At 44.4% G+C, this 22,443-nt stretch overlaps 1 protein-coding gene across 4 annotated transcripts in view; it reads right to left on the bottom strand.

Moving 5' to 3' along the window:
- The window catches only part of CAPN3 (calpain 3), a 56,031-nt gene that overhangs the window by 17,287 nt on the left and 16,301 nt on the right, over positions 1-22,443 (bottom strand). For all 4 annotated transcript variants that reach the window (XM_052646409.1, XM_052646410.1, XM_052646411.1 and 1 more), the window contains exons 2-8: positions 10,879-10,948; positions 9,035-9,153; positions 7,450-7,583; positions 6,580-6,748; positions 5,177-5,323; positions 3,141-3,224; positions 2,151-2,236 (exon numbers count right to left, since the gene is read on the bottom strand). In XM_052646409.1, coding sequence (XP_052502369.1) covers positions 2,151-2,236; positions 3,141-3,224; positions 5,177-5,323; positions 6,580-6,748; positions 7,450-7,583; positions 9,035-9,153; positions 10,879-10,948 — 809 coding nt within the window. The remainder of the gene's footprint in view (positions 1-2,150; positions 2,237-3,140; positions 3,225-5,176; positions 5,324-6,579; positions 6,749-7,449; positions 7,584-9,034; positions 9,154-10,878; positions 10,949-22,443) is intronic.

The following is a 22,443-nucleotide window of genomic DNA, read 5'->3' as shown; positions in this document are numbered from 1 at the left end:
CCAAAATGCAAATCTGACCTGATACCCCATAATCACTTCCCACCATCCTCAGGATTAAGACCAATCTTTTAAAATGGTTTTTGAGGGCCTGACTTTTCTCCAGTGTTCTTGCCTGGAGAATCCCAGGGACGGGGGAGCCTGGTGGGCTGCCGTCTATGGGGTCGCACAGAGTCGGACACGACTGAAGCGACTTAGCATCAGCAGCAGCAGACTTTTCTCTGATTAAAACTTTAACCATTCCTCACCCTTTCAAGTTAGGAGTTGGGCCCTGGAAACAGGTAACTTGGGATTTCAATTTAATTATACCAGTACTAGCTGTAACCCTGGGCAAGTCACTTCACCTATCGCAGTTTCTGTTTTCTCAACTGCAAAAGGGAAATGATTGTGTCACCTACTCGCAATGCTGTGATGAGCAAGAGATGAAATATTGCACGTAAAACTTTTAGAACAGGCCTGTCATCTAATAAGTAACTGTCTGATTTACTGAGAGAAAGACTAAACAGGTAAACTTCTTCCTCCTGCCACCCCACAGAACATCCCAGTTTTGTATTTTTTAAAGGCTGGGCAGTTTTACACACTCTCTCCCAAAGAAGGAGGAACTAAAGCACCTTTGTGAGAAGAATGAAGCTAAACTGGATTGTCTCTGGAGAGGTTAGGGATTGAAGAAGTGCTTGGAATCAAGGAATACTGAAGGGGACATGGAGATTCCTGAGACCAGCAGCAGGGATGCAGTGGGTGGGGGAGGGAACTCTCCTTGAGTGACTGAGGCTGAGTTCCACTTGTAAGCAGTCCCTGAAGTGGAAGAGTTGGCAGAAAGTGGACCCCAAGATCTGAGACTGGAGAACATAGCGAGGGTCCCTGTGGGTGACTGGGACCAGTGGGCTGGTAGACTTATGGGGCACCAGGGACCCTTCCAGAACAGAGAACCCAGTTCAAATGCCATCCCTCCAGGCAACCTTTTGCTACCTTCCTGTCCCCTCAAACTATGAGAAGGGCTCCTGCTTTGTGACCCTAACTATAGCATTTATCTCAATGATTAGTGTTTTTCTGTCCTTCCCACTAGACCTTAAGGCCTATAGGGCAGGGTCTGAATCTCTGTGTTAATTTCTAAGTCCCCAGACAGAAGCACGGGACCTAACACATACTGCACAATGAGGTGTCTGGGATTTGTCACACGGATAAAGGAAGGGAACAGTGAGGAGACCAGGATCAGCAACTTATTGGTCTACCCAGCAAAGTTGCCTATTCACAGAATACCCCCAGTGCTTCGGATTGTGCCTGGGATTCAGTAAGTGCTCAACACATACTTGCTAAGTGAATGAATGTCCAAACAGGCCAGTAATTATGGTGCCCTGAGATGAGAGGTATGTTAAAATTAGCACAGGGGCTGAGGGTACACACAGCCTGGTTGTGGTCCTTCTCAGCTAAGGAGTCCTGCTCTGCCCCCTTGGGAATAAAGGAGCTCCAGGGCCCACTCTCCCTGCAGAGAGGCAGTCAGGAGCCAGCGATTGGGGTGGAACAATAAAGGCTTTGTGAAGGTTCTGGAGCCTTCACAATAGCTTCCTCCCTCTGTGTGCTGTTTTAGCTGCTTCCAGTCACTTGCTCCCAGTAATAAGTAGTACAGTTCTTTCAAAGGACCTATGCATCTCTTCCTAGGGCCAGTGAGGGAGAGGAAATCTTAGCACTGGCTAAGCTCTCTGCAACACCGTCACATTTTCTCCTCATAACACCCCACCAGGCAGGTGCTAACATTTTCCCCATTTTATAGATAATTACGAGAAAGAAAGTTACTTGTCCAGTCAGACCACTGCATCCAGACTCCCCTCCTGCCTGGACATGGCCCATGCTCTCTAGGATCTTTCCTTTCCCCTCAATGGCCATCAGCAAGCTCTTGGGGTCCCAGGTTCCCAAAGCTCTGCTCCCAGCACTACCCTGGAGCTATACCCCTTCTGTTCCCAGCCCTTCCCTGGAGCCATGCCCTCTTCTGTTCCCAGTCCTTACCTAGAGCCACACCTCCTTTTCTCCTCTGTGGATCATTGGTTTTAAGGGTGATTTTAGACCAAGCATTTGTAATACTGTTATGGTTTGGTCCCCAACCCAACCTTGTCCCAGGTCCTGTTGTCCCCTACTCATGGGGTCCCCTCACCCACCTGTCACTCCAGGAGCCATTCCACTCCACCTGGCCCCAGGGGTTCCGCAGCCGCACCAGCTTCACTTTCTCACCCTTGTACAGGGCCTTGGGCAAAGAGGAAAAGCTCTCTTGCTCTGGAACCTTTCTGAAGAGGGTGAGGGGTCTTCTGTCTTGCCCTGAGGGTTGGGGTGGTAGTGGGGAGAGGATCCCATACAGGGAGCGGTCCTGCTTGGTCAAGGAGACTAATCACAAGTTTGGTGTGAAATGGCAGAACCTTAGCACGAGCTTACAGGAGTCAGGCTTGGCCATCACCTTGCCATCTTCTAAGAAGTGATTTTCACAGTGAACAACTGGCCATTTAGAAATTTGGGTGGAGTGGGTGGAGGAGGCAAGGTATACAATGTAGGGCTCTGCTGGCAGTTAGGTGTCTCTTCGTGAATTATGAATAGAAAAAAACGTCCCTGCTGGCTGAAGAATGACAGAAAATGTCCCCTCTAAGTAGATCAATCAGAAAAAGGGGCCCCTTCCTCCTGTCTGCAGCATGGGCTGCTGTGGACAACTGCCTCTCTCTCTGCCCATCCCTATGACCAGGGCACAACTGCCCAACTGTGCGCAAGGGGCCTGACAAACTCCCTGTCTCTGTTGTGACCCAGTTAAGGCCAGATGTGTCAGTGGGAGCAAAACATCATTACTGACCATGAAAAATAAGAAACACAAGAGCCCATGAAATTAACTTCATAAAACCAAAGTGATTTCTATTTGTTCTTTGGAAATGTTGGGACAATTGCTATCTTTAGCACTAAAAACAAACATAAACTGATCACTGTCTTGTGGCAAGATCCACCTACAAGTCCCAGTAGTCTCCTCCAACCCCAGGCACTCAGCCTGAGTACCTGATTGGAGGCAAATTCTGCAGATGCGAAAGGGCACAGAAAGCCAAGTCCTGACTTCAGGAGGTTCCCCCAAGTAGCCCCTCAAGTCCTAACCCTTCATACCCCACCAGGCTCACCTCCTCCAGCCCAGTGACTGAGTAGGCATGGCCTTTGACCAGCCCACAGGCCATTCTTGTCTCATACTGAACTGGAACAATCGTCTGTGGAGTGAAAACCAGACAGCCTGTCAGGGCTTGTTTCCTGAGACAAAGTTCACACTGGTTCACATCCTGGGTTCAGTGAGGACAAGCACTCCTCCATGCCCTGGAAGCATGCTTCCTAGCCATGAGAAGACCCTCACTAGCCCTTTAAGAGAGCCAAGAATATGCAGCCCAGACAAGGTGTTTCCGTCAAGCTGGTCCCTTGACCATTGGAGAACAATGTGGAGGCTGGGGCCGCGAGGTGAGTGAGAGCGTGCCTGGCCCTCCTTTCTGGATCTCTTGGGTCTTTCAAAGGAAGAAGTGGGGGTGGATGGAGGCTGCCTTGGGTCAGGCTCCCCTTCCCTGAGCCCACCCAGGGTTGACTATTCCTGGAAGAGAAAGGGATTGAGAAGAGGGGTTAGATGAAACATGGAGGTCTAACCTTTTATCTTTATATCCCCTCACCTTCTCCACCCACCCTAGAACATATTCAAGAAATTAAAAGTAGACTTCCTTAGTGGTCCAGTGGTTAGGATTCCATACCTGCAATGCAGGGGGTGCAGGTTTGATCCTTGATTGGGGAACGAAGATCCCACGTGCCATGTGATGTGGCCAAAAATTTTAAAAAAGAAAGAAATTAAAAGTTCCTGCACCCAGGCAGAGAATTCCAAGGCAGCCAGAGGAGAGTCCTGCTCAGACATGACTGAGCCTCAAGGAGCAGGGAAGTCTCTTCCATCTGAGATTTGTGGCCACAAGAGATCCTTGGCAGAAGGGTAGGAGGGCCAAAACCCAGTGAGCCCTAGATGGATCTCTATGGCTTCACTCTGCCTGGTGATATGACAGCTTTAAGAGGTAGCCTGGAGCCCTTTTCAAAGTGAGGGGTATATGAGGAGCCAAGGCTTTTGGCATCTCAAACTCCTCCAGATTTCAGTCTCTAGAGGACCCAGACCATGTGAATAGAAAGGGAGGGGGGCAGGAGGGTCATAAATCTCTTAGTTTTGGACCAGGGAAACCACTTGAAGTGACTCTGTGGCATTACATATGCATTCCCAGCTATTCCACTACTGGCCATCTGTCCAAAGAAAAGTGTCCTGGATGGACACAAAGATGTATCTAATAGGATGTTAGCTGTAACATTTAAAAACTACAGCCAAAACAGAAAAAGAAAATATTTAAATTCCCAATAATGTTATGGGGTAAAAAAACTACAATTTGTTTGGAGTCCAACTACAATGTTGGACTATTGTACAGCCATGAAAAATGTTATAGAAGACACACTAAGAATGTGATTCTTGTTGATACATTAGGTATATAAAGCTAACTGAAAAAGAAGCTTGCTGCAAAGAGGTACATACAGTATGACTGCATTTTTAAAATAAAAATTTAGATTAGGTGTATGCACAGAAAAATCCTAGTAGGACATATGCCAAAAGTTATTATCCTCAGATAGGGAAGAAATAGGTTCATTTTTCCTCTGCTTTACTGTATAGTATGTATTACTTCCAAAACTACTAGAATATAAGCTCTGGGCGGGGGGTGGAGGGGAGTGTGTGGAGAATGCTCGTTCCTTAGAATTCTAAACAAATGGGAGAGAATTTTTTCTGTTTGTTAGAAGAGTGCCTAGTAGGAGCTCAGTAAATAAGTGTCAAATACATAAATGAATGAACTAGAAGGAGAGAAATACTTTACAAATAAATGAAATCTCTCTCATAAATATTTATGCCTGTTAATTCATTATCAGAGAAACTGCCTAGACCATGGAGTATGAAGGAACCCCTTCCCCTTCCCCACCAGAGATTCCCTCCAGAAGCTGTCTCCCCTCTCCGTTCCTCAGGAGCCTTGGAGCAAGCAAGAGATTCCAACCCAGACCCCTGGAAGGCCCCAGGAGGAGCCCACGTGGGCGGTGCCGGCTGCTGAGGAAGGTCTGACACCACACAACACACCCGGGCCATACAGGTGGGAGGAGTACACACCCGAGTTGGTCTGACATCTGAGCATCCCTCAGGGATGAGGTCTGAGTCCCTGAGCCGCGAGTTATCCATATTCCTCACCATCCGTTCAATCAACTCCCCCATTTTCAGCCCAGAAGGAGAGGTTCCATAGGTCATGTTTGTGCCATCCTGAGGCCCAACAGGGAGGGCAGGGGACAGTCCAGGAGAGGGAGAGAGAGTAAACAAAGGAGGGTGATAGAAAGGGAGGAGAGAGAAAGAAGGGAGGGGATAGACAAAGAAACAGAGGAGAGATAAGTAGAGCATGAATGGAGAAAAGATGGAGAACAGTGATGCAGAAAGAAAACATTTGTCCATGGGTGCTTCATCTTTCCAAGCTTTCCCATCAACTGGGTGTACTAGGAGAGGAAGGAACAGGAATTCAGCTTGGGCCCCTTCCTCACAAAGAGAGATAACCAAGACTGTTAGAATACGTTGACTAACCCCCAGGGAAGGTGCATCTCCTGGCCAGTCTGCCATCCCCTTGCCCTTGGCTCTGGTCTCAGTTCATACCACTTTGTTGAGAGGTGGACTGCAGGCTGAGCTTCTCCCAGATTACAACACAAAGCCTGTGTCCCACGTGCGAGATATGATCAAAGCTCAGTGACTGGGAGGCTTTCTTAGGGAACTGGTAGGTTCGGGTCCATAGCCCAGTGTGTGGCCAGCTTACTAGGGGCATGCTGGAACTGAGAAACACCAGCCCTGGAGGCCTCAGTTCAGTTCAGTTCAGTTCAGTCGCTCAGTCATGTCTGACTTTTTGTGACCCCGTGAATTGCAGCACGCCAGGCCTCCCTGTCCAACACCAACTCCTGGAGTTCACTCAGACTCACGTCCATCGAGTCAGTGCTCCAGTAGCATATTGGGCACCTACTGACCTGGGGAGTTCCTCTTTCAGTATCCTATCATTTTGTCTTTTCATACAGTTCATGGGGTTCTCAAGGCAAGAATACTGAAGTGGTTTGCCATTCCCTTCTCCAGTGGACCACATTGTGTCAGACCTCTCCACCATGCCTGCCCGTCTTGGATGGCCCCACAGGGCATGGCTTAGTTTCATTGAGTTAGACAAGGCTGTAGTCCTAGTGTGATTAGATTGACTAGTTTTCTGTGATTATGGTTTCAGTGTATCTGCCCTCTTGCAACACCTACCATCGTAAGGTAAGAGAAACCCTGGAGGCCTATTTCCACCTAAATTCTAGAATCTTTATTGAAAACCTCCAGAAACTTCTCCCTTGAGAAATTCCCAGTTTTCAAAGTTGAGAGCTACTTCTCTGCTTCCTAAAACAGAATGTTCACCCTGTCCCAGAGGAAAGCCCTGTGCTGCTGTTCACTGGGTAAGTCTTCCCAGTAGCTGGCAGCACCCTGTCCTGCACCCCACACCCCAGACTTACATCAATGGAGCAGCCCATGAGGGAACCCCTCTCGATGGCTTTCTTCATGATCTTGTACATGTCTCTGGGAGCATCCTTGATTTCAAAAAACTCTGTCACTCCTCCCGTGAAGTCCTCCATGGCCTCTGTAGTGTTCCCACCTTTCAGGGCTTCATACGAACCATGGAGCCTGAGAGATAGGATGAAGACTAGTCTGGGGTCACAGGGTTCCAGGAAACATGACCCCAGTACCCCTGGCTCCAGGACTTTACTCTTGGGTCCTGTGATGCTACCTTATCCAAATTCTCCAACAACTCTGTAAGCTTTTGAACAGATACTATGATTCCCTTTCTTCACAATGGAGAGACTGAGTCCCAGAGGCTGTGTGACCAGCTAAGGCCACAGAGAGGAGAAACACTGGGACTGGAACCTGCTATTCCCACTTCCTGATAGTTCTCTTTCCGCTATACTCGGAATCTGAAGTAGGGCTCCATTAAAGCCATTAGTAGCTGGAGTGGAGCTTCTGAGAGGCAACATGGCTTTTATTCATATATTCTTAGCTCCAGTGTTATGCAGCGGCCTGGATGGGAGGGGAGTTTGGGGGGAAATGGATACATGTATACATATGGCTGAGTCCCTTCACTGTTCACCTGAAACTATCACAACATTGTTAATCAGCTATACCCCAATGCAAAATAAAAAATTTTATATATATATATATATATACATACAAATATGTATATATAGTGAGCTCATGAGGTTGAGCCAACCAAGGCTCTGGGATTTGAGTTCCAGAGAAATAATACTGGGATCCAGGATCTGTAGTGCCACCAAGAAGGGAGGATTAAAGAGCTCACTATGGAAACTAGAGATTTCCTATCCCCGTCTTACTTAGCATAAGCCTTCTCCAGCAGAGCACTCCAGAACTCATTGCGATGGTTGGATTTGGTGAAAACCAGTTGATTGTTGTAAGTTGGCAGGCAGTCATCAATAACCACGTCCACCCAGTCTCCATAGCGCCAGAACTGCACAGAAGCATCAAGCACAGTGCCATCCTCAGATTACCAGCGGGAAATGCGTCCCTACCCCACATTCCTCTTGTTCACACTATTCTGGGTTTAGAGAGGGTGAATCTTTCTTTAAGTGGACTGTGACCTCTTTGAGGGCAGGAAGTATGTTACAAACCATTATGCTTCTTCCACACAGTCCAGCTCAGTACAGGGGATGGTAGGTACTCCACGTGTATCTGAGGGCTTGAGATTTTCCTTATGCTCTGTAGGTCTGGGGACGGCCTAGGTATCAGTACTTTTAGTTATCTCAGCTGATCCTCATATGCAGTCAGGGCTGAGAAGCACTGGTCTAGGAGAAGGTGACGTATAATTTACGTACTTCTTGATGACAAATAAGGTAGGAATTGTTGTTGAAGAAGAAGGATTGACATGGAAATGGAAGGTGACCCAGAATATACTCTGGTTAAACCAGGAACACTGTCCAGTAATCCCAGTTCTAGATGATGTTCTTTCTTGAGCAAATTGGTTTTAACCCAAGAAAGCCAAAAGTAGTTTAATTTCCTTCTAATGACATTTACTCTCCTATGAACAAGAAGGCAAAAATCTGTGTGGTCTTTGTGTTTCTGATCCTTTTGGTTTCAGACCTTTTAAATACCCAAGGGGAGTGAGCAGCTTGATGGCATAGGGAAAAAATAAGACTTGGGACCCCGCTGCCCTGTCCACATTGGGATGGCGGCAGGAGTCTGATCCTAAACCTGCAGAGAAGACCCTTTCTGAGGCCTTCCATCCTGGGATACAAGATCAACTGACGATCTGGGTCAGTCCAGGACATTGGGAGCCTTCAGGGCTGTTCAGAAGCCTCAGAACACCTGTAGATACAGGTGCCCACATAAGAAGCTCATTTCAGTTCTGGGTCAGCATGAGGTTTGGCTCTTTGCTAGGACAATTTGGATCCAGAAAGTTTCCAGTGTCTGAACTTATTCTGAAACCAAAAGACTCATTGCTGGGCCAAGCCAGAAGCCTGGTCCCCAGATTAACCAGACTTTTCTTCCAGAGCCCAGAAGGGGTGAATGATAGTGTGGGTACAGACTTGTGTTGGCATTTCTTTTGCAGCCTCAAGGGTCCTCTGGATTCCCAGTGCTACTGTCTTAGGGATTTACTTGAGAAGGGCTTCTGGTTATCACACAGAAGCCTGACAGCTGGAAGGGTAAAAATAGACCAACAGGCCAGCAAACAGGATATCCTCTAACATTTCTGGGGCCTAACGGAAGGTGTAGGGGGTTGAGGGTAGGAAGAAATAAACAACTACTTCCTCACAGGCTTGAGGCCTGAAGGGGGTCACTGCCCACAGCCATAGCTGGCTGGGTGGGTGGGAATCTTTCCTGGAGCCACTGGGAAGTCAAGCCAGGGATACTTGGTAGGTGGACGGCCCACCGGCCCTCTTAACTACAGTCCCTTGACCTCACCTGGAAGTGAAAAATCCCCGCGTAGTTTTCGGTGAAACTCTGATCATGGGGTATGACCCGGAAAAGCAGACGCTCGTTCAAGGTCAGGCAAGCGATGGCTGCAAGAAACCAGCAGTCCCCTGCAGGCAAACACGTGGCACAGGTCACAGGAGGGCCCACACCTCCAGGGAAGAAGGAGACCCCATCCCCATCAGCTGCTCTGCTTTCTGGAGAAGGGCGTACACTTGACTCTCACTGTCCTGCTTCCAGATCTGACCTTACGGAGGTATCAGCCAAGGAAAGGAGTGTGACCGCAGTCCCTGGACTATGCCATCAACAGGGTAACTTACTCCCTCGTGACTGCTTTCCTGAAGGCTATAGGCAATTCATCTGTCTGCAGTATAAGCTCAGACCTCCATCTGGACCTCAGTGGAAACTGAGCAGTGGGGGTCATAATTGGGTCATTCTTTCTAACACCTGTAGGGAAGCTGCCTGCCCTGCACCTTTGCAATGTGACTGCAGGATCTGAGCATCTGAGAGCCATCAGACCAGCCCATTAGTACTGTAAGGAAAGCTGGTTAGTATTTGGAGCTGGCACTTTGCCCTGTTTGTGTGTGCGTGTGTGTGTGTGTGAATGCCCAAGTGGCAGGACAGGAACACTAACAGAACACAGGCTAGGTTATGCAAGGCCTTTGTTGTGCTGTGTGGGATGTCACAGCATTTCTGAGTCTGCAGAGGGGAGGCTGAGAGCCTCCACAGGCCTCCTCCCACCACCACTACCACCCTCCCCACTTCCCACCTCCCAGGCAGCCAGCCTTTCTGAAACAGCGTGTCGGTTGGAAGGCCCAGGTTATTAGCTGGCCAGGGCTCTGCAGGCAGCCTTCCTTCAAGTGCAGGAAGTCAGATATTCAAACCCTCTTCAGCCTCTCCTTCCAGGACCAAATTAGCTAAATTCCTTTCATTTGGCCTTGAGTGCCCCTTTTCCCTCAAGTTCTAAATTGCGTCTGTTGATATTTGTTTCCTCCAACTTTACTTCACAGCACTTTTCTGCAGTTCACACTTAAGACAACACCTTCCAAATAAGAGGCTGAGATAAAGGAAGCAGCCAAGCTAATTGACCAGACAGAAAACTGGATGCTCATCCACATGGCAGGCGTTGCCTTTGTTGAAAAGCTTGTTTAAAACGGAGCTATTCTGGGGCAGTTTAAACAAGAGTTCGAGTTATGAAAGCACTTTTTGTGAGCATATCGATTCTGCATGCCCGAGGGACATGCATGGCACACAATTTCAGAGCTGCTTTCTAAGAAAGGTTGTTGTTGTTTAGTCTCTAAGTCATGTCTGACTCCTCGTGACCCCATGGGCTTAGCCTGCCAGGCTCCTCTGTCCATGGGATTTTACCAGGCAAGAACACTGGAGTGGGGACCCCACTGCTCCACTGTGGGGACTCCTGGAGAAGGGATTTCCTTTCTGACCCAGGGATCAAACTCCTGTCTCCTGCATTAGCAGGCTAATTCTTAACCACTGAGTCACCAGGGAAGCCCTTTAAGGAAGGTGGGTCCTGCTAGAAACAGGGCTTTTGTCTTGCTGAGTGGGGTGTGTGAGTGTCCTGGAGACTCTGGAGAGGAGGCGACCTTCTGTTGTGACACAAGGTAAGGAGCTGGTGAGAAAGGTGGGAGGGACAGAAATTAAATGAAGTAATCACCAACACAGAGCTGAATGAGTTTAAATAATGTTATCAAAACTACCTCCCCCAAATTCATTACAAGCAAAACCAGATTACTGTCCCTTTACTTACTATAAAAGGATCATACCTCTTAATCACACCTTGATTGTTTGGCTAAATAGGACCAGAGGAACTTTCCTACCTAGATCTCCTTGGCAGATGTCAGTTCTATTGGCTCCACCAATGATAAATCGGGGATTCTCACAAATTTCCTGTGAAGCAAAAAGGAAATAATACTAGTAGCTATTATTTACTGAGGTTCATATGCAGTACCGGCATCACATATCAGGAGTTTTACACACACCACTCACTTAAACCTCAGAAACGCCCATGAACTGGATACTATCATTCTTATTTTTCAGATAAGAACACCAAGACTCAGAGAGGTTAAGAATTTGCCCAAGGACACACAGCTAGCAGGCAGGAGAAGCCAGGTGCGTGGCTCCTTTTCTCACTGTCCCACATTGATCCCTCACAGTGATATACTGTCTGAGTAAGGGAGCACCTTGAGAGTTAGGACAGTGTCACTACCGTCTCAGCTTTGGCCAAGGGACAGTACAAAACACAGCTCTTGTTTGTTTGTTTTCTAAGCCAGGAAAAGAGGTGCAGGAGGGAAAGTAAGGATCTTTTTCCCCAAGATGTGGTAACATAGATATTTAGTATCAGCATGTGTCCCAAGGGCCACAGGACTTGAGAGCTGGGGAGAGCCAAGAATAAATTTGACATGAGCCTCGAAGGCCTCCCAGTCTGTTGGCAGGTATGCTTCTTTTTTTTTTTTTTTTTTTTTTAATTTTTATTTTTATTTTTTATTTTTTATTTTATTTTTCTAATTTTAAAATCTTTAATTCTTACATGTGTTCCCAAACATGAACCCCCCTCCCACCTCCCTCCCCATAACATCTCTGTGGGTCATCCCCATGCACCAGCCCCAAGCATGCTGTATCCGGCAGGTATGCTTCTTTAATAAAGCTAACCCAACGTGACACCCTGGTCCGAGCAGTTTTCAAATCCAGGCACTACCAGTTATATGCATCCCAACAGAGGCCAACAGGGGGTGCTCTTGTGTTTGTTTGGATGTGTCATGCTTTGTATTTTAACTTTTGAAATAATAATAGATTCTGTGTTTTGGTTTTAACTTTGTCCTTCACCGCTTCAAGAAGCCTTGCTATCTTGGTGATATAGCCCTCTCTGTTTTTCTGTCTTCCCTAATACAACAACCCGGGTGAGTGAGCTCAGTGAATGAATCTCCCTGAGCTCAAGGATCTATCTCACCTACTAGATGGAAAGTCGTGCATAGATTGCAGCACACACACCACCCCCTTGAAGCTCTTATCAATGGAAGGACAAACCCCAAATAATAATTTTTTAAAAGGTTACCTATAGGGGAGGAAAGGATTAAGTGGTGAATATAGGGGTGGAAGTAAAACTCTGCATATATCTGTTTTAAAATAATTTTGACTTAGGAACAATGTACATTTTATAGAATTAAAAACCAAATTGAAGAAAATGCAATTTTAAAAGGCAACCTGTAACTGTGAAAGAATAAAATTCTTATTTTAAGCTACCAAGTTTATGGTAATATATTATAGCAGCCATAGGAGCCTCATACAAATGGCAAAAAATACATGGGAAAATGCTCAACATCATTAATCATACGGGAAACACTACAATGTGATACTACTACACACCAAACAAAATGGTTAATACTTAAAAAAGTAATAAAACTGGTATACTAATTTTAGTGGGGAAAAAAAGCAATCTGTAAAAGCTGAAAGCAAATTGAAGAAAAGGAACCTAATGCTTACCAAATTGATGGCATGATCACATACATAAAATGAATTCTTTCAAGTGACTTGCAATGTAAAATGTTGGCTGTTTATTCCTTTGGGGATATATCCTAAGTTCAGTTCAGTTTAGTCGCTCAGTTGTGTCCAACTCTTTGTGATCACAGTTTTTTGTGATCCACACAGTCAAAGGCTTTGGCATAGTCAATAAAGCAGATGTTTTTCTGGAATTCTCTTGCTTTTTTGATGATCCAACAGATGTTGACAATTTGATCTCTGGTTCCTCTGCCTTTTCTAAATCCAGCTTGAACATCTGGAAGTTCACGGTTCAGGTACTGTTAAAGCCTGGCTTGGAGAATTTTGAGCATTACTTTACTAGCATGTGAGATGAGTGCAATTGTGCGGTAGTTTGAGCATTCTTTGGCACTGCCTTTCTTTGGGACTGGAATGAAAACTGACCTTTTCCAGTCCTGTGGCCAGTGCTGAATTTTCCAAATTTGCTGGCATATTGAGTGCAGCACTTTCACAGCATGATCTTTTAAGATTTGAAGTAGCTCAACTGGAATTCCATCACCTCCACTAGCTTTGTTCATAGTGATGCTTCCTAAGGCCCACTTGACTTTGCATTCCAGGATTTTTGGCTCTAGGTGAGTGATCACACCATCGTGATTATCTGGGTCGTAAAGATCTTTTTTGTATGTCCTGTGTATTCTTGCCACCTCTCCTTAGTATCTTCTGCTTCTGTTAGATCCATACCATTTCTGTCCTTTATTGTGCCCATATTTGCATGAAATGTTCCTTGGTATTTCTAATTTTCTTGAAGAGATGTCTAGTCTTCCCCATTCTATTGTTTTCCTCTATTCCTTTGCATTGATCACTGAGGAAGGCTTTCTTCTCTCTTGCTATTCTTTGGAACACGGCATTCAAATGGGTATATCTTTCCTTTTCTTGTTTGCCTTTTGCTTCTCTTCTTTTCACAGCTGTTTGTAAGGCCTCCTCAGGCAACCATTGTGCCTTTTTGCATTTCTTTTTCTTGGAGATGGTCTTGATCCCTGCCTCCTGTACAATGTCACGAACCTCCGTCCATAGTTCTTCAGGCACTCTGTCTATCAGATCTAATCCCTTGAATCTATTTCTCACTTCCACTCTATAATCGTAAGAGATTTGATTTAGGTCATACCTGAATGGTATAGTGGTTTTCCCTACTTATTTCAATTCAAGTCTGAATTTGGCAATAAGGAGTTCCAAATTGGGAAAGGAGTACATCAAGCCTGTATATTGTTACCCTGCTTATTTAACTTATATGCAAAGTACATCATGAGAAATGCTAGGTTGGATGAAGCACAAATGGGAATCAAGATTGCTGGGAGAAATATCAATAATCTCAGATATGCAGATGACACCACCCTTATGGCAGAATACAAAGAACTAAAGAGCCTCTTGGTGAAAGTGAAAGAGGAGAGTGAAAAAGTTGGCTTAAAACTCAACATTCAGAAAACTAAGATCATGGCATCTGCTCCCATCTGCTGCTGCTGCTGCTAAGTCACTTCAGTCGTGTCTGACTCTATGCGACCCCATAGACGGCAGCCCACCAGACTCCGCTGTCCCTGAGATTCTCCAGGCAAGAACACTGGACTGGGTTGCCATTTCCTTCTCCAGTGCATGAAAGTGAAAAGTGAAAGTTAAGTCACTCAGTCATGTCCAACTCCTAGCGACCCCATGGACTGCAGCCTACCAGGCTCCTCCATCCATGGGATTTTCCAGGCAAGAGTACTGGAGTGGGGTGCCATTGCCTTCTCATCTGGTCCCATCACTTCATAGCAAATAGATGGGGAAACAATGGAAACAGTGACAGACTTTATTTTCTTGGGCTCCAAAATCACTGCAGATGGTGACTGCAGCCATGAAATTAAAAGATACTTGCTCCTTGGAAGAAAGCTATGACCAACCTAGACAGCATATTAAAAAGCAGAGTCATTACTTTGCTGACAAAAGTCCATCTAGTCAAAGCTATGGTTTTTCCAGTACTCATGTATGGATGTGAGAGTTGGACTATAAAGAAAGCTGAGGTCAGAAGAATTGATGCTTTTGAACTGTGGTGTTGGAGAAGACTCTTGAGAGTCCCTTGGACTGCAAGGAGATCCAACCAGTCCATCCTAACGGAAATCAGTCCTGAGTATTCATTGGAAGGACTGATGCTGAAGCTGAAACTCCAATACTTTGGCCACCTCATGCGAAGAGCTGACTCTTTTGAAAAGACCCTGATGCTGGGAAAGATTGAGGGCAGTAGGAGAAGGGGACGACAGAGGATGAGATGGTTGGATGGCATCACCGACTCAATGGACATGAGTTTGAGTAAACTCCGGGAGCCAGTGATGGACAGGGAGGCCCAGCATGCTGCAGTCCATGGGGTCGCCAAGAGTTGGACACAACTTAACGACTGAACTGAACTGAACTTTGTGATCCCATGGACTGCAGCACACCAGGCTTCCCTGTCCATCACCAACTCCCAGAGCTTACTCAAACTCGTCCATTGAGTCAGTGATGCCATCCAACCATCTCATCCTCTGTTGTTCCCTCCTCCTGCCTTCAATCTTTCCCAGCATCAGGGTCTTTTCAAATGAGTCAGCTCTTTGCATCAGGTGGCCAAAGTATCGGAGTTTCAGCATCAGTCCTTCCAATGAATATTCAGGACTGATTTCCTTTAGGGTGGACAGGTTGGATCTCCTTGCAGTCCAAGGGACTCTCAAGAGTCTTCTCCAACACCACAGTTCAAAGCATCAATTCTTTGGTGCTCAGCTTTCTTTATAGTCCAACTCCCACATCCATACATGAGTACTGGAAAAACCATAGCTTTGACTAGATGGACCTTTGTCAGCAAAGTAATGACTCTGCTTTTTAATATGCTGTCTAGGTTAGTCATAGTTTTTCTTCCAAGAAGCAAGCATCTCTTAATTGAATGGCTGCAGTCACCATCTGCAGTGATTTTGGAGCCCAAGAAAATAACTTCTGTCACTGTTTCCATTGTTTCCCCATCTATTTGCCATAAAGTGATCAGACCAGATGCTATGACCTTAGGTTTTTGAATCTTGAGTTTTAAGCCAGTTTTTTCACTCTTCTCCTTTACCTTCATCAAGTGGCTCTTTAGTTCCTCTTTGCTTTCTGCCATAAGGGTGGTATCATCTGTATATCTGAGGTTATTGATATTTCTTCCAGCAATCTTGATTCCAGCTTGTGCTTCATCCAGCCTGGCATTTCGTATGATATACTCTGCATATAAGTTGAATAAACAGGGTGACAATATACGGCCTTGATGTACTCCTTTTCCAATTTGGAACCAGTCCATTGTTCCATGTCCAGTTCTAACTGTTGCTTTTTGACCTGCACAAAGATTTCTCAGGAGGGAGGTAAGGTGTTCTGGTATCTCATGTCTTTAAGAATGTTCCACAGTTTTTTTGTGATCCATACAATCAAAGGCTAAACCTTACATATTAAGGTCAAACCCCAAACCATAATGAAATGTGAACCATAATAAATAAAAATAATATTGTTACTACTTCAAAACATTCACATGTAGGATAAAGTAAATAACGTACATCAATGTCATTAGGAACTAGGATATTTTTAGTGTAAAAGAGAATATGCAGGGGGGCCTCCCTGCTGGCTCAGTGGTAAAGAATCCACCTGCCAATGCAGGAGACATGGGTTTGAACCCTGGTCTGGGAAGATCCCACATGCTCTCAGTGTAACTAAGACCTTGAGACACAACTATTGAACCCTCGCTCTGGAGCCAGTGTTCCACAACAAGAGAAGCTGCTGCAATGAGAAGCCGTGCACAACTAGAGAGTAGCCTCTGCTTGCCACAACTAGAGAAAGGCCCTCATAGCAACGGAGACCCAGCACAGCCAAAAGTAAGTAAGCTTCAAAGAGAGATTTCACTTAAAAAGAAAATATGTAAAATTAGAAAAGTGAATAACTTCAGGAAAAACCCAGCAATGTTAAAGTTGAGTTGGATATTTAAGTATAACTCATGATTCATTTCTGTCTCTCTAAAAAAATTTTCTATCTCCCAGCACTAAAACAAAACAAAACATAAAAACTAGAAGCAGTAAAAATGTAGTAAAGAGAACATCAACTACCAGAATGTGGTCTTTAAAAACCGTTTTTCCCTAATAAAATATAAAATTCTCATTTTCAAATAAGACTCTTTCCTCTTAAAAAGCAAAGCAATTAAGGTATAGTGAACATGTTATTTTTGTCTCCCGAATATTTTGCATCCTTGCAATACATTCCCCCTTCTCCTGATATTATTCCTCAGTTTTCAGCTGGAGAGCAACCCTACTGTCAGCACTTGTTCTGGTGGGCTTCCCCCTTCCCCCAGCTCCACACAGCTGTTAGGGCAACTAGACTGAAGGTGGTTGGATGGCCACCAGGAATGAGATGACCAAGTCTAGGCCAAGAGATATGGGCCAAGTCTTTTGTTGTAACTATTGAGAAAGAAACACATTCTCCTCCAGGAGTTACTAAGCTGGAGAATGTCAGCCTGAAGCTGCTTGTGGCCATTTCTGCCCCTTTGTGAAGGTAACCTGCTTGAGAGTAAAGACAACTCAGAAGAAGCAGATGGAGGAGTGGGTGGAGAGGGCAGAGGTGATAAACAGACAGACAGATAATATTAGGAAGTGTGTCTTGACGTGGTTTGAGGCCTGGATTCAGTGTGTCTAAACCCAATCATCAACTTTGAAAATTCAGTTACGGAACATTTTTGGTTTAAGTTAGAGTTGGGGCTTTGTTACTTGCCAACTGAGACACTTGACTACTGAGTGTCCTACCCCTCTTATAAGGGAATATATTATAGAGTGACTCAAATAATGGAATTGTGGCTACATTTTTTAGCTGTCACAGGGGTAGCTTTCTGGAAGTCTTGTCCACCCATCTGCCACCAATTCCAGGGCTGACAACTTGGAAAGGCAGCAGCAGCTGCGCTGCTTTCTCTCCCATCTGCTTCAGGTATTTGAATGGAGTTACATTTTTTGCAATGGTAGAGATTCCCCAATATGCTACATTTACCTTCAATACTACCTCAGCTAAATTCACCAGACACTAATTGGACTTCTGAGTATGTACAGGGCTGGGAGATTGAAGGATATAATAAAAAGAGGAAATCATCCCTGCCTGCCCTCTGGGAAACCCCCAGCCTAGAGACCCTCAACTGTGTGTCCTCATGAGAGATGTCTGTTTGGTGAGGGTCAGTTAGCAAGCTTGTTGAGGATTAATTCATAGAATAGCTAGATTTGCCTAGATACCCTCCTCACTGCCTACTTTTCTGGAGTGTCTGAGACCTGTTTTTGTTGGTTAATATAAACAAAGGGTAAATCATGCTGGCTCTGTCACTTTAGCTTGGGGACCTAAGGCTTCTGGTCACTCCTTTGGCTATAATTTGGCATGAGACTGGATCTGTCAGTGATGGAGCCACAGCAATTAGCAGCAGGTAACCATTTCCTTCATTTTTGAGTGCTGTGGTTTGCACAGTGTCTCCAAACATTTTTTATTGTATACCTCCATCATAAGAGCACTTCCCTGGTGGCTTGGATGGTAAAGAATCTGCCTGCAATGCAGGAGATCCAGGTTGGATGCCTGGATTAGGTAGATCCCCTGGAGAAGGGCATGGCTACTCACTGCAGTATTCTTGCCTGGAGAATCGTGTGGACAGCAGAGCCTGGCGGGCTACGGTCCATGGGGTTGCAAAGAGTCAGACACAACTGAGCGACTAACACTTTCACTTTCTTTCCATCATTAAAATGTTCTGAACACACAACTCTACAAAAGTATTTTTATTAGTTTTAAATTATCTGTGTGTATTATCCTAACATATAATGTGCATTATAGGATAAATAAAAACATACATTTAAAAGGGTGGGCTAATAGGGGACTTCTGGTTTCAGCTCCAACATGTAAAGAGCTTGGAAGTCATCCCTCCCTTCCTTACCACAGGAAAAAGCCAACACCTGAAAACCAGTGACTTTGCTTGGACCCATCAGAGAATTGAGGTTAGAGGTCAACTACATTGAAATAAAGATGCAAGTGAAACCAGAGAGTTATAGCCAAGATCTGTTTATCTGGGGCAGAAGCTGCCTCAGCCACAAACTGGGAGAAACACTGAAATGGTAACCTTGATGAATTTCTGGAAGCTGAGTGAGGACTAGCACAGAGTGAGAAACTTCTGGAGGCCACAGTCTTTAGAAGAACCCGCCTTCCCCATACTTTCATGGTTTCTACCTCCAAAAATTCCACTAAGTTCTTGTGAAAATTCAAGAAAGATCCTTCTATTGGGGAAAAGACTTTTCCTGTCTTACCTATGTTGGCGGAAGTATATTTCTTTCTCACCAAAGAAGGGAAAAAAGCTATACCAGTGGAAAAACGTGTGAAGATCACAGCCCAGAGAGACAGGCCCATTAAAAGGCAGAGCTTTAATCATTAGATTATAGAACACTTCCCCTCCTCCACTGTATTACCACATCAACAGGGCTCCAGTGAAATAACAGTGGCTTACAGCTGAAAGAGCTGCAAGATGTAAGCTCTGATACGTACTTAGGAAAGCCCAAAGTCAAGAGAGGAAACAAACCAAGGATATTAAAGGAATTTGAAGCATCTGACATCTGCAGCTATAAGAAACAACCATAGCACAACCAGTTTCTAGCCAGCCTAACATAAATCCTCATGCCAGGGCTTTTCTAGTGGTCCAGTGATTAAGACTGCATTCCCAGTGCTCGGAGGATGGGTTTGATCCCTGGCCAGGAATTTCTGCACACCGCTATGGTGCAGCCAAAAAAAAATCCACCTCATGCCAAAGGATTATTTATCTCAGTTCTTATTACCCAAAACAACGTCTGCTTTCAGCCAAAAACTACAAGAGATGTCAAAAGGCAGGTAAAAGCAGTCTGAAAAGGTAAAGCAAACATCAGAACTAGATTCAGATATGACATAGATGTTGGAATTACCAAGTAGGGGATTTAAATTATGACTAGTGTGTCAAAAGGTCTAATGGAAGAAGTAGATAGCATTCAAGAAAAGGTTGGTAATATAAGCAGAGCGATGGAAATCAAGAAAGATTCAAAAGGAAACGATAGAAATAAATAATATTACAACATATATTTGATGGATCCATCAGTAAATTAGACAAAGACAAAGAAAAAAATCAGCGAGACTGAAGATAAGACAATAGGAATTTCCTAAAGTGAAATGCAAAGAGAAGAATATAACAATAACAAAAAACAGAGCAGGACATCCAAGAATGGTGAGACATTCAAAATGTGCAACATATGCATAATTGGAATACTGGAGGGAAAAAAGAGCAGAGCAGAAGAAATATTTGAAGTAATAATGTCCAAGAACTTTCCAAAATTAATGACAGATAACCAAATCACAAATCCAGGAAGCTCAAGGAACATCAAGCAACATAAATGCTGGCAAGATAAAACATAACTACACTTAGGCATATCATATTCAAACTGCAGATAACAAAAGATAAGGAAAAGATCTTGAAAGAAGCCAAGAGCAGGGAAATGCTCTAGAGGAAAAGAGACAAGAATTATAGCAGACTTTTCTTCAGGAACCATGCAAGCAAGAAAGATTGGATTGAAATACTTAAATTGATAGAAAAAACCATCCACCTAGCATTCTATATGCAGAACATTAATCTTTCAAAACTGAAGGACAGGGACTTCCCTGGTGGCCCAGCGGTTAAAAACTTGCCTTACAGTGCAGGGGATGTGGGTTTGATACCTGGTTGTGAAACTAAGATCCCACATTCCACGGGGAAACTAAACCTGTGTTCCATAGCTAGAGAGAAACCTGTGCACCACAACAAAGATTCCATGTGCCATGATTAAGACCTGATGCAGCCCAAAATAAGTGAATTTTTTAAAAACTGAAGGAGAAATAAAGGCTTTTCAGACAAAACCATAGGGAATTCATTTCCAGAAGACTTGCCTTGCAAGGAAGGTTAAAAGAAGCTCCTCCAGGAGAAGGAAAATTATTTAGAACAGAAACCTGGACCTATATAAAAAAAAGGAAAAGCATCAGAGAAGGCATGCTGCTGCTGCTCCTGCTGCTGCTGCTAAGTTGCTTCAGTCGTGTCCGACTCTGTGCGACCCCATAGACGGAAGCCCACCAGGCTCCCCCGTCCCTGGGATTCTCCAGGCAAGAACGCTGGAGTGGGTTGCCATTTCCTTCTCCAATGCATGAAAGTGAAATGTGAAAGTGAAGTCACTCAGTCGTGTCTGACTCTTCACAACCCCATGGACTGCAGCCTACCAGGCTCCTCTGTCCATGGGATTTTCCAGGCAAGAGTACTGGAGTGGGGTGCTGTTGCCTTCTCCGCAGAGAAGGCATAAATGAAGGTAAAATAAAGCTTTTATTTTTCTTATTATTAATCTAAAGATAACTTTATTTAAAGTAATTCAAACAACAACATGTGGAGTACTTGTAGCATATGGTAAGTGAAATCCGTGATAGTAATGTCTCGAGGGAAGGAAGGGAGAAATTGGGTATTTTCTATTATAAGGTACTAGATTGCATATATCGGAGAAGGCAATGGCACCCCACTCCAGTACTCTTGCCTGGAGAATCCCAGGGATGGGGGAGCCTGGGGGGCTGCTGTCTATGGGGTCGCACAGAGTTGAACGCAACTGAAGTGACTTTGCAGCAGCAGCAGCAGACTGCATATATGGACTTCCCCAGTGGCTAAGATGGTAAAGAACCAGCCTGCCATACAGGAGACCCAGGCTCAATCCTGTGTCAGGAAGATCTCCTAGAGAAGAGAATAGCTACCCACTCCAGTAGCTATTCTGGAGAATTCCATAGACAGGGGAGAATTCCATGGACAGGGGAGCCTGCTGGAGAATTCCATGGACAGGGGAGCCTGGTGGGCTAAGTCTATGGGGTCGCAAGGAGAATACACATTTCTGCTCTCAATATCACATGGAAGAGTCACTAAGACCACATTCTGGGTTATAAAACACACTTTGACAAATTTCAAAGAATATGAAATATACAAAGTATGTTTTCAGATGACAGTGGAATGAAAATAGAACGCAATAATAAAATAACTGAAAAACCCCAAATTATTTGGAAATTAAATGACACACTTCTAACTAACACACAAGTCAAAGAAGAAGTTCCAGGAGAAGTTACAAATTATTTTGAACTAAATAAAAATATAACATCAAAATTTGTGGAATGCAGTGAAACCAGGGCTCAGAGGGAAATCTACAATATTAAATGTATATATTAGAAAAGAAGAAAGATCTGATACCAATACCAATATTCTACCTTAGGACACTAGAGAAAGGAAAAAATTTAAGCACAAAGCAAGTAGAAAAAAAAGAAATAATAAGAGCAGAATCAATGAAACTGAAAATAGCAAAACAATAGAAAGAATCAATAAAGCCAAAAACTGGTTCTTGAAAAGGTCAATAATATTAATAAACCTCTAGCCATGCTAACCAAGGGAAAAAAAGGGAAGACACAAATTACCAACATCAAAAATGAACAGATCACTACTACTGATCCCATGGACATTAAAAGGATAATAAAGGAATATTACAGATAACTCTATGACCACAGGAACTGGTAACTTAGATAAAACATACTAATTTCATGGAAGACACAAACTACCAAAACATGCACAAGGACAAATAGATTATCTGAATATGGCTATACCTGTTAAAAAGTTTTGTTCAATGATTTATAACCCTCCAAAAAAGAAAGCACCAGATCCAGATAATTTTCTTGGTGAATTCTATCAAACATTCAAGGAAGAAATGATACCAATTCTCTACAATGCCCCCCAGAAAAATAGAAGCAGAGAGAGCACTTCGTAAATCGTTCTATGAAGCCAATATTACCCTAATACTCAAATCAGA

The sequence above is a fragment of the Budorcas taxicolor genome, chromosome 10 (genome assembly GCF_023091745.1).
Source record: "Budorcas taxicolor isolate Tak-1 chromosome 10, Takin1.1, whole genome shotgun sequence".
Taxonomy (NCBI): Eukaryota; Metazoa; Chordata; class Mammalia; order Artiodactyla; family Bovidae; genus Budorcas; species Budorcas taxicolor.
Note: the sequence above shows the minus strand (reverse complement) of the source record. Positions and strands in the feature narration are given on the sequence as shown.